Source organism: Rana temporaria, chromosome 1, assembly GCF_905171775.1.
Source record: "Rana temporaria chromosome 1, aRanTem1.1, whole genome shotgun sequence".
Classification (NCBI taxonomy): Eukaryota; Metazoa; Chordata; class Amphibia; order Anura; family Ranidae; genus Rana; species Rana temporaria.
Genome location: NC_053489.1, coordinates 189,847,828 through 189,861,077, shown reverse-complemented (window position 1 = coordinate 189,861,077; position 13,250 = coordinate 189,847,828). Strand labels below are relative to the sequence as shown.

The 13,250-nt window shown below is 42.2% G+C and overlaps 1 protein-coding gene across 1 annotated transcript; it reads left to right on the top strand.

The window, feature by feature from the left end:
- Positions 1–353: 353 nt before the first annotated feature.
- On the top strand, positions 354–2,093 carry LOC120940935 (piggyBac transposable element-derived protein 4-like). The gene has a single exon (XM_040354129.1). It carries the CDS (start codon positions 354–356, stop codon positions 2,091–2,093), a length of 1,740 nt encoding a protein of 579 aa, XP_040210063.1.
- Positions 2,094–13,250: the final 11,157 nt, after the last annotated feature.

Here is a 13,250-nt window from a genome sequence, read left to right as displayed (position 1 = left end):
GATCCAGCGGGGTTTCCCGCTGTGATCGCCGGTGAGAGCCCCGGCAGAATGTATTGCAGAGTGAGCGCAGCGGTGTTCTTACCTAATCCCGGTGAGAGCCCCGCTGATGTCTTCTCTGATGTCTCCTCTCTCTTCCGTCTCTGTGAACCGCAGCGCCTCACAGTGGCGGAAGTGGGCGGGAGATTCAAAAAAGTTACAATGTTACAATGTAAAAAAGTAAAACACACACATAAAGTTACATGATACAGTGTAATCTGACAGGATTTCACTGTATCACCTCAGATTTCACCTCAGATTATTCTACACTGCCCTGGCTGCCCTTTTTGCTGTTTTATCTAACCAAAAAAAATAAAATGGCATCAAAGCGTCACTTTAGCACCTCCAAAGCGGCTTTGGATCAGATAAGTGACAGCGACAGCGACACAGAGTTCCTCGCAGAATTGAGCGACAGCGATAGCGATTCGTGGCAAGATTCGTCATACGACTCCGACTCTGACCAGAGAAGTAGCGACAGCGACGAATCTCCACTTGAGCTCAGTGAGGTGCGCACTTGGTGCCCTATTGATTGCGGTATGGATGCAGTACCACCGCCAAGATTCCCGTTTACAGGATCGCCTGGGATGAAGGTAGAAGTTGATCACAATGATCCTTTGGCGTACCTAAAATTATTTCTGACAGATGACGTCATTGAAAAGATTGTCACGGAGACAAACCGCTACAAAGAGCAGCAATCCACTACTCTGCACAGCAAGTTTTCCAGATCCAGAAAATGGGAACCTGTGAGTAAGGAGGACATATGGAAATTTCTGGGGCTAATACTTCTCCAAGGGGTGGTGGGTAAACCCCTGCAGAGATGGTACTGGACTAAAAATAAATTGCTGGCAACCCCATTTTTTGGCACCATCATGTCCGAGTACCGATTTTCCCTCATAATGAAGAATCTACACTTCACCAACAATGAGGACTTTGACGAAGCCACACATCCAGCGCCCAAACTGAAGAAAATCTGGGAAGTATTCCAAATGATTATAACAAATTTCCAGCAGGCCTATGTCCCAGACCGTGACATCAGCATTGATGAAAGTCTGATGGCTTACAAAGGACGCCTCAGCTGGATTCAATACATCGCATCCAAGAGAGCGCGGTTTGGAATAAAATCCTATATGCTCTGCGAGTCTACAACTGGCTATATATGGAATTCCATCATATACACCGGCAAAGGAACACAATTCAACCCCAGGTACAGCGACTATGGGATGGCAACGTCATCAGTCCTTTCATTGCTTGAACCATTGCTCAATCAGGGGTATTGTGTAACAACCGACAACTTTTACACGTCGCCTGAGCTGTACGAGTTTCTACTAAAAAACAAGACTGACGCATATGGAACCGCTAGAGCCAACCGACGTGACCTGCCATGTATGTTTTCCAAGAAAAAACTGAAAACAGGAGAAATGGTGGCCTGGCAGAAAGGAAAGATGATGGCAATGCGTTGGCGTGACAAAAAAGACGTGTGCCTAATGAGTACAGTACATACCACCTCCACTGCCATGGTCCACACAAGAGGTGGGAAAGATGTCAAAAAGCCACAACTTGTGATCGATTACAACAACACCATGGGAGGAGTCGATAGAGCCGATCAGGCGATGACCTTCTATCCAGCTATGCGGAAGCAACAAAAAAAATACTATAAAAAAATATTCAGGCATCTCCTGGAACAATGTATGTGGAATGCCTATATACTGCACAAGGGAAGGAGTGACAAGCCTCTTGTTCACTCCGACTTCATCTGGAAGGTGGTGGAGCAAATTTTTTTGAACTACCAAACGCCATCAGTGGCCGTGAACAGATCTGGACGTCGCGCTGTTGACATTGTAAACCCAGAGAGGCTGACTGGTCGTCACTTTACGGATTACATCCCGCCAAGCGCAAAAAAGGCAGCACCTACAAGAATGTGTGTAGTTTGCTGCTCAAAGCGAGATGGGAATGGAAAAAAAGTCCGAAAGGAAACAAGGTTCTATTGCTCTGATTGTGACGTTGGTCTATGTGCAGTCCCATGTTTCAAAATTTACCACACCCAGGATGTTTACTGAATTTTCTTCTGTTTGACAAATTGCATTATTTATTACTGAATTTTCTTCTGTTTGACAAATTGCATTATTTATTACATTACTGAATAAAATGATATTATTTATTAGATTATAACTCATGATTTTATTTTTTCGAACGTTATTACATCTGAGAGGTCTACTAGAGTCTTCTTTGGTCAGGTTTAAGTAAGTAATTACTAAGAATTGCAGGCCTACAATAAATAACACCAAATTTCCATACAAAAAAATGGTACCGCTTTTGGAACAAAATTCCAGACAGAATCATACCGCTAGGGAGGTTAAAGGGTCACTAATGGATAACTATATTTTTGGAGGAAATGACTGTTTACAGTGTCTAGAGACATACAAGTGCATACATATAATGTGCCTCTAGTTTCACTTTTGGTTTTAAATTTATTTAATGTTTCTGTGAAGTAAAGAGACACACAGAACCCAAAAAAAATAAAAGCAGGGCATATTTTAATTTCTAAAATTATTAGCATTGTTTTGGTGGATTTTTAGACACACAGCTTAGACCACAGTGACAAGCTCCCCTGATAAATTTGAGAGGGAGCCAGAGAACCAGGAAGTGATGATTTATGCAAAGGATTACAGCTGCTTAAAAGCAAAAAGGGACAATGAGGACATGAAATCAAGACTGATATAATGTAAAGTTAGTTATTTCTGCCCCAAACAATTTTGGCTTATTGCTCCTTTAAATGTCTGTCTTTCCTGAATATGCCACTGCTGTCCCAAGTTCGAAGCATACCTACACGCTTGTCGTTCAAACGTCTTTCTTACGCAACCCGGTCGTATGGACGCTACATGTGTTCGAGCCTTATATACACTCCGCACACGACATCCGCCCATGCTTAAAAAAAATTGATGTTTCCCCCCCGCCCCTTATCTTCCGTCGCAAAAACGACAAGGAGGAATTGGCAGCAGATCATGTTGGGTCAGTTCCTAGGAAACAGATGACCAGTTGTGTCGAACTAATAAGCCAGATCTCATCCTCATTTGTGTATGAAACGTTAGTTTGAGAAAAGCACTCCCGATATAGTTTGGTCAAGACATAAAAGCGACCATTTGCATCATGTTTAAACCGACTTGTTTTTAGAAGACATCCTGATGAGAACCGAGATTGCCCACACAACAGTAGTTGGATCAAAATGCATAATCAAAGCGTTGTTTACGTACGACGGCACTATAGCGGACCATTACCTTCAAATTTCAAACTGGCTATGTTTTAATTTATGAACCTAAGATGTAGGCCACAAAATCATTCAATCAAGAAAAACATGTAAAATGTAGTTACATACCGGTCTTTGACCCGATCGTTATCTCCGCCGTCTTCCACAAACTGTGAACGCCCCTTTTACTCACGTGGTAGCCCTTTATACACGCGCATGTGGGACTTTACGCACGCCTCCCCGCCCCTGACGTTCATGGTGTCGTATTTTCCCCGCCCCTTTTCCATCTTTTTTTTGTTGGAAGCACATGGAGAATATGGCAGCACGGCGAATCCGTTGTAAGGCCTCCAACATGACCTTTGAGGAAATGGTGGAGATGGTCCTCATCCTCAAAGCAGAGGACTACGATGGGAGGCATGGGCCATATAAGTACCCTAATAAGGTCAAGGCCCAAATAATGGAGAAGGTGAGGAGGAGTCTCCATCAGAAATTTGGGGTGAAAAGGTCCAAAGAACAGATCCGGAAAAGGTGGTGTGACCTTAAAAAACGTGAGCCGGAACAAATGAAGATAATCAGGAGAGTAATTAGAAGAAGTAAGTTTGTTATATATTTTGTAAGATTTGTTCCGCGCCATGTGTTTTTTATTTCAGGTTGTACTGTAATATTTTTTTATGCACAAGAATTTGTCGTCAAACTGGACGTCCATTCGGAATGACTAAATATTGTGTTTAAAATCCTAGAAATTATGACATTTTTTAAAAATTGTGGTGAGATCAATCGTGAAAATTATGTAGATGTGCTATTAAAACCACAAAAGTTTTTTTACAAATTAAATATACAGTAAAAGGAGAGTCTGCTCAGCAGTCGGTGACACATGTGGACTCATTTGCATAATTGTTGTACCCTTTAATAACCCATTTTGGGGTTCACACAGAGCTGAGGTGATCCAGTGTATACTTGGTTGGCTTACATGTTTAAAAGTAGACCAAAGCTACAAGATTTGTCAGGATCTTTGTGAATGCCTTCAATCCTGTGTTTTGCCCTGAGGGGTTTTTCAAAACATCAATAGTCCCAGAAATTGTATAAAGTGAATCATATTCCTCTTTCAGGCCTATAAGCTATAAAAATCCTGTTTCCATTTTCTTCATTCTCGTAGGGCGTCATGAAGCAAGAAGGGAGCAAGAAGTCCAGCAAGCCACACCCCCGAGGGATGGTGATGATGCGCAGCCTGCCACCACATCAGGTAAAGTAACATATAACTAACCCAGCTTCAGGTAATGTAGATGTAGGCCTGCCTAATTTAAAAAAATTGTTTTGTCCCACATTTCAGGATCAGGTGGTGGCTTGGACAGGCATACTAAACAGATGCTGATCTCCGAAATATGGGCCTGCAGAGAAGAGGTGGAGGAGATACATCTGGCCAACAGAAAAATAAACGAAAGAACAAGGAGGGTGGAAACTAAATTAAAAAATTTACTAGATGTTTTGGGGAGAGTCTGAATCAGAAAAAAAAAAAAAAATTTTTTTAAAATACCAGATTTTGCTGTTTATTTAATTAAAAAAAAAACAAAAAAATAATATAACCAGATTTTGCTGTTTATTTAATTAAAAAAAACCCCAAAAAATAATATAACCAGATTTTAGACTTTATTTAATTAAAAAAAAACCCAAAAAATAATATAACCAGATTTTATACTTTATTTAATTAAAAAAAAAACAAAAAAATAATATAACCAGATTTTATACTTTATTTAATTAAAAAAAAAACAAAAAAATAATATAACCAGATTTTATACTTTATTTAATTAAAAAAAAAAAAAAAAAAATAATATAACCAGATTTTATACTTTATTTAATTAAAAAAAAAACAAAAAAATAATATAACCAGATTTGACAGTTTCTTTAATAAAAAAAATAACAAAAAAATAAAATAACCAGATTTTAATGTTTATTAAGATAAAAAACACAAAAAAAAAATACAAAAATGATTGTATATTGTATGAGAAAAAAAACCCAAAAAATTACAAAAATGATTGTATATTGTATGAGAAAAATCACCAACAAAAATACAAAAATGATTGTATATTGTATGAGAAAAATCATCAACAAAAATACAAAAATGATTGTATATTGTATGAGAAAAATGACCAACAAAAATACAAAAATGATTGTATATTGTATGAGAAAAATCACCAACAAAAATACAAAAATGATTGTATATTGTATGAGAAAAATGACCAACAAAAATACAAAAATGATTGTATATTGTATGAAAAAAATCACCAACAAAAATACAAAAATGATTGTATATTGTATGAGAAAAATATAACAAAAATTTTTGTAGGGTATTTTGGAAAAAAAAAAAAAAAAAAAATTAAGAAAATAAAGAGCTTTTGAACATCAAAAAAGTGTGTGGTGTTTTTCCTAAAATACATTAAATTTTCTATGTGTTTGGTTTGGGGGTCACCTGGGAAATGTTTGCTAGTTGATAATGAAAATACACTTAGTTACACTTAGTAAAGAACTCCAAACAACACAAGCAAGACATAACAAGTTTATAAAAAAGATTATGATTTATTTTGGTGAAAGCTACAATTATGGCAAATTTGCTTGAGATGGTATTGCCCCCCTACCCATGAAATAGTCCATGTATTTGTCCCGGACTTCACGGGCACTCTGGGGGGGCAGTCCTGTGTGGCCAGCTTCAAGGCCCGCCAAAGTTTCTGCAGGGGTCAAATGTTGTGCCTCGGGCCCAACCAGGGCCATATAATTTGGAGATTGTCTCCGCAAAAAATTGTGGAGAATGCAGCAGGCAAAAATAATAGTATTCCACTTATATTCCGCCATGTGGAGAGAGGTGAGGAAAAGGCGGAACCGGCTGGCCATGATGCCGAAAGCGTTCTCAACCACTCTACGTGCTCGGCCCAGCCTGAAGTTAAAGACACTCCTCTCTGGGGTGAGGGTGCGCTGAGGGTATGGCCTCATAAGATGGGGTCCCAGGGCAAACGCTTCATCAGCCAGGAAAACAAATGGCAGGCCTTCTACATTCTGGTCATCCGGTGGCAATGACAGATCATCATCCTGAAGGCGAAGCGCGAACTCCGTCTGCCTGAAGGCTCCCCCATCCGATACCCGTCCATTCATCCCGACATCCACAAAAAGGAATTCATACTGTGCTGACACCACCGCCATCAGCACAATACTGTTGAACCCCTTATAATTAAAGAACTGGGATCCTGAACGGGGTGGAGGCACGATGCGGACGTGCTTCCCGTCGATGGCTCCCCCGCAGTTGGGGAAGTTCCATCGGGTCTGGAAGTCCAAAGCCACAGACTGCCACTCCTGTGGTGTGGACGGAAGCTGGGGAAGAAAAAATGCAAAAATTAGCCACATAACCTTGCAAGCAGATTATACAAAGACATTATAAGCATTCTAACATTTCTGGGAACTAGCATATTATATCTAAATATATTTAGACAATTAACACATTAAACACCCCCTCTGATGGGCCAGTGCCCAAGTTTGGGGGAGGGCTAGATGAGTTTGGGAGTACTAAAAAAATATAATTATGATTATTGGTGAACATAGACTTTACAACACATTTGGGAGGGGAGGGCTAGATGAGTTTGGGAGTACTAAAAAAATATAATTTTGATTATTGGTGAACATAGACTTTACAACACATTTTTGAGGGGAGGGCTAGATGAGTTTGGGAGTACTAAAAAAATATAATTTTGATTATTGGTGAACATAGACTTTACAACACATTTGGGAGGGGAGGGCTAGATGAGTTTGGGAGTCCTAAAATATAAAAAAATATATATTTAATATTGGTGAACATAGACTTTACAACACATTTGGGAGGGGAGGGCTAGATGAGTTTGGGAGTCCTAAAATATAAAATAATATATATTTAATATTGGTGAACATAGACTTTACAACACATTTGGGAGGGGAGGGCTAGATGAGTTTGGGAGTACTAAAAAAATATAATTTTGATTATTGGTGAACATAGACTTTACAACACATTTTGGAGGGGAGGGGGGGACATTACAATGGATATAACACAATACATTGGGAAGTGACTAGACTAGGTAGGTTGGGGCCCAGGATAGCATGCTGGGGAGGTAAGTGATGGGAAATATGCATGTAGGCCAAAAAAGGGGCATCAAAGTTTACAGCATGCATGGGGGCAAAGGGGACATTCACAGCATATTCCAGACATGGTAATTAGGGAAGGAGGAGATAACTACAAGACATTAGCATACATTATAGACATAAAATGTGATATTAAAGGAGAAAACTTACCCTCATATATTCCTCCTGCAGAACCTGGATGATGGCAGAGCAGGTGTCAGGAATGATGAGGCCCAGAGCCTGGGGGGAGATGCCCGTCGAGAACTTTAAGTCCTGAAGGCTTCTCCCAGTTGCCAGATAACGGAGGGTGGCAACTAGCCTCTGCTCAGCACTGATGGCTTCCCGCATAACGGTGTCCTGCCTGGTAATATAGGGGGACACCAAAGCCAACAGGTGCTGAAAGACGGGATCAGACATCCTCAGGAAATTCCTGTAATCAACAGGATTATTTTCCTGAAGCTCCCGCAGCAAAGGCATGTGAGAGAATTGGTTCCTACGGAGCAACCAATTCTTGGTCCATGAACGCGTCCTCCTACTGTTCATGAACTCCTCATCGTCTAGGTCATAAACAAACAGACCTATAGACAGAAGATGCTTAGCACGAAGTCGGCGACGACTAGGTGCCTGCAACATGGCTACAAGGCTAGTTACGAACGACAAATCAGAATTGCACTAAACAGACCGCAGTGAAGAACAGCAAGACCTATGAAGAACGACCCTGACAATGAAAAACGCGGGGACAGGACCGCAATGTAAAACAATACGACCTGACCGCACGTCTCGATTGCCTAGATACGACCCCCACAAGTACAAACTGAACGGCAGAGATCAATCTGAAAGCACAAAGACTGAAAAGCACGAATCGTCACTCACCAAACTTTTACTAACACGCGTAAACACGGAATCAGCAAAAGGAGCCCCAAGGGTGGCGCCAACAAAATCAAACCTCCCCTTTATAGTCGCGTCATACGTCGTGAGCGTCATCGCGCCGGAGAACGACCAGATTTTGGTATGTTACGTGTGTACGCAAAGCAAGCCTGCCGAGCTTCTCGACAAGTTCAACAAGGAACTCGACGAGGAACTCGACGGGCTTGGCACGTCGAGTTTCTCTGTCGTGTGTACGAGGCCTGAAGGTTTGACCTCATATTATATGGTTTTGGTAAATCTGAAGACAAAAATCTGCAGATAATCTGATGGTGTGTATGGGGCTTAAGAATCACTTGTGATAGCTGGGCTGTAGAGGGGCTATAATGAGTGCTTTCCATTGTCCGCAAATCTCCCTGTGACTGATAAGCGATTGTTGTAAGAGAAAAGAGCACAAAGCTTTAAAGTAAACCTGTACTGAGAGAAGGTCGGGGGCTGCAATTGCTGACCGTCTTTTAAAGAATAACTAAACGCAAAACTTTTTTTCTTTTTAGTTTTGAACAGAGTGCAGGGAGATTAGAACACCTGTCAGTTTTTGTTGCTGTCTGTGTCCAGAAATTAAAAAAATGTAAAAAAAGTTTTGCCTTTAGTTCTACTTTAACCACTTGCTGACCAGCCGCCATCATTACCGTACCTGTACGTCAGCTCCTTTAAGAGCCATAGCAGGCACGGGCTCGCTGCACGGCAAAGGAACCCGATGTACGCCGGCCACCCGTGATCGCGAGCATGAGAGCCAGAATGGGGATCTGTGTATGTAAACACACAAATCCCTGTAATTAGGATGGAACAGCGATCGGTCTTCTCCTCCAGTCAGTCCCATCCCCCCACAGTTAGAAACACACATGAGGGAACACAGTTAACCCCTTGATCGCCCCCTAGTGTTAACCCCTTCCCTGCCAGTGACATTTACTCAGAAATCAGTGGCTATTTTTATAGCACTAATCGCTGTATAAATGTCAATGATCTCAAAAAAGTGTCAAAAGTGTCTGATCTGCCTGCCGCAATGTCACTGATCACCGCCATTACTAGTAAAAAAATAGTAATAATAATAAAAATGCCATAAATCTATCCCCTATTTTGTAGACGCTATTAGGTATTAGAATCTACGCCGACTTATGTTTAAGCGTATGCTCAAACAGAGATACGCTTAAACATATCTAAGATACGACGGCTTGCGCCGTCCTATCTTAGATTGCAATATTTTGGATGGTCGCTAGGTGGCGCTTCCATTGCAGTCGGCGTAGAATATGTAAATGATACGCCGATTCACGAACGTACGCCTGGCCGCCGCAGTCGATTTACGCCCTTTTCGTAAGGCATTAGCAGGCCTAAAGTTATTATATCTATTAGGTGGAATAACAATGTTAAAGTATGGCCGCCGTTCCCGCCGCGAGATTCAATTTTTTTACGTTGTTTGCGTAAGTCGTCCGCGAATCGTGATTTACGTCGTTTGCGTCCACGTCGAAATCAATAGGCCCGTGCGGCGTATGTAGCCGCAATGCACACTGGGAGATGTAGGCGCCCGGCGCATGCGCAGTTAAAAGCAATGTAAAAAACGTGAGGTCAAGCCTCATTGCCATCAAACACGCCCCCCTCCAAGACATTTGAATTCAGCGCCCTTACGCCCGCCCGCTTTAGGCTACACCGCCGTATATTAACAGGCAAGTACATTGAGAATTATGTACTTGCCTAGCTAACTTACGGCGGCGTAGCCTAAACAGGCTAAGCTACGCCGCCGCAAGTTTAGGCACTTCTCTCTGAATCTACCTAATTGACTTTTGTGCAAACCAATCAATATACGCTTATTACGATTGGCCTAAACTGATGATGTTCGTTCTGTTTGTCAATGGTCCCAAAAAAAGTGTCAAAAGTGTCCGATCTGTCTGCCGCAATGTCACAGTCCCGCTATAAATCATAGATCGCCGCCATTACTAGTAAAAATAAATAAATAAAAATGCCATAAATCTATCCCCTATTTTGTAGACGATATAACTTTTGCGCAAACCAATCAATATACACTTATTATGATTTTTTTTTAATCAAAAATATGTAGAAGAATGCATATCGCCTAAACTGATGAAGAGTTTTTTTGTTTTGTTTTTTAAAAGTGGGGTATTTATTATAGCAAAAAAGTTAAAACTATTGTTCTTTTTTTTTCTACATGTTTTTGTTTATAGCGCAAAAAAATGAAAATTGCAGAGGTGATCAAATACCACCAAAAGAAATTTCCTATTTGTGGTGAAAAAAACGTAAATTTTGTTTGGGTACAGCGTCGCACGACCGCGCAAATGTCAGTTAAAGCGACACAGTGCCATATCACAAAAAATGGCCTGGTCATTAACAGGCCAAATCCTTCCGGTCCTTAAGGGGTTAAGCGCAGTGGCTGATGCCACAACCACTTGCGTGCGCCTATGGAATTTCACCCTTTGTAGCCACGTGCAGCACAATGACACTCTGTCACTTGCCCGAATGATAGAGATGGGATCAACATCTAGCTATCTTAGTTACAGAGGGAGTGATTCCATAGGGGAAAAAAACAGCCTCTTAGCAATCCTAATGCTGATTTTGATGAATTGTCAGTGGCATAATCGCTAGCAGCAGAGTCACCTATATGTCATCAGTCTCAAGCCCTGTACACACGGGCCAGAATCTCGTCAGGAGAAAAACGTTGTTTTTCCTGACGAGATTCTTGGCAAGAATCTCCTGCCGCCCGAGTGTACATACCCATCATTCTTTTGAATGGCAAGAACGCAGTGACCTCATCGCGCTCGTCACATTCGATGCCTTCGCCGCCATCTTGCTGCACCCTACTTATGCCTAGGAAGCTACCGCACATGCGTCAAAGTAATTTCGAGCATGCACGGGTTTCCACGGCGACAGGTAATTATACCCGTCTCGGGTTTCTTGGCAGGAAAACACTGCCGAGAATCACAACGAGAAAATAGAGAACAGGTTCTCTATTTTTCTCGTCAAGATTTTAGGCAGTTTTCTTGACGAGAAACCTGAAAGCCTCTTACACACGTTTACGCTGCAAGAAATCTCTGCCAGTAGTTTTGTTGCTGGTTCTTGCCGAGTAAACCGAGCGGTTGTAAGAGGCTTCCCCTTTCCTTTCCTGTAAGAGGCTTTAGTGATTAGCACTTCTGCCCTGCACCACTGGGGTCCTCAGTTCAAATCCCACCCAGGACACTATCTGCATGAAGTTTTTCTTCCATGTACACTAGTTTTCCCCTCCGTCAAAACAGATCTGCCCCATGTTAAAGGGGCATAAAGGCTTGTTTGTTTTTTTGTTTTTAAATAACAAACATGTTACACTTACCTTCTCTGTGCAATGGTTTTGCATAGAGCAGCCCGGATCCTCATTTGCAACTTGCTGTGGGGGCACCCAAGCAGGCACGCTCCTGAGTGCAGCTCTGCGTGTCCTATCACACACAGAGCCGTGGCTTGGCCCTGCCCCCTCTCTCTCCTCATAAGCTTGCTGGCTGTGATTGACAGCCACTGGCTCCCGCTGCTACCTCAACCAATGAGAAGTGAGAATACTCAGAGAGCCAAGGCTGTCGTGCACATTGCTGAATTGCGATGGAGCTCATGTAAGTGTAGCGCTACCCCCGCAGGAGCTGCTGGATAGATTTGGGATGGCGTGTTACCTTTGTGAGCGTCTAGGGGTATGATGATGTTAAGAGCAATGATGGAATGTCCAAACAGCAAGGTGTCTTTTTCTGTGCTTTTATTCTTGCCCATCACGGCAAACAGTGAACTTGAGGTAGATAGAGAAAGATGGGTGAAGAGGAAAAGTTGCAGATTCAGGCTTGGATAGAACAGAAGCAGTCCTGCTTCAAATAGCACTCCCACTTTCGCCGCCCCTCAGTCAAAGGGGTATAGTGTACCTGGACAGGCCTCTCACACCGACCTGGCAGCCAGGGTATCATTTGGAACTTGAGGAGAAAATAAGTCCCAGCCACAGACTTAATAGAACTGACGGGTCAGAACGGGACCTCTGCCACAGGCCCCTTCTCCAGAACATAGGTAGTGAGGAAAATACTCCTTGATAAATTAGTGCCTGAATCTCCCTCAGGTAGTCTCTCAAATGGTCACCGACTGACAGGTTGCCATCAAACAAACTGTCAATGTCTGGTCACCTCGATCCCCGATGGATTGTCTAGGCCCTGTTGGATCGCCTGTCTCTGGGTTCACCTCAGACTGACTCCCCAACGAACAGCACAACTCGCTTGGGATCTTCTTCAGAAATTTGGGGACCCAGTAGATCACTGGGGCCCCTTCACAGCTTCAGTTGCTCTGGGCCAACATGGCCCAGAACTGGAACCACCGCATAGCACGTGCGCCCCGGCCTGGTAGGCCATATCACCGGGGCAGAATGAACTGGCAGTACAACCCAGCTCAGCAGAGACCCAATTTACACAGATTAACTGGATGAGAGCAAAGTAACTCTCTCATCCCCCTTCTAAATTTAACATAGCACCTGGACTGAAAGTACACAGGCGCTACACACTCCCCCCACTTAAAGAGACACTGTCCCCAGTGTCCTAACAAAGGCATTCAAGCCTGAATGCCTGGCCTGAGTCTGCGTAACAGCAACAGAGAGAAAGTAGGAAAAGCATAAATATAAAACGTTGAGATATAAAACATTAGTTTACTTGAATACTACAGTAAGAACTATGGAATTACACAACCCTAGCTATCTAAACTGCCCCATTCTCCGACAGCGTTGATAGAAGGTCAAGAACCTGCAAGACAAAATAAAAGAACACACACCAAAAATATACACACTCTCATATATTTTAGCTATATATATATAAATATACAAATCACTAAGGTCAGAACTGAAACTGCATCCTCTAGCCAGAGGACACAATTTCCTTTACTCCCAAAGAGATACCAATAAGTGCTAGGC

What these genes read in the sequence shown, in the direction of transcription:
- LOC120940935 (XM_040354129.1), top strand. Translation starts at nt 354, where the DNA reads ATGGCATCAAAGCGTCACTTTAGCACCTCCAAAGCGGCTTTGGATCAG.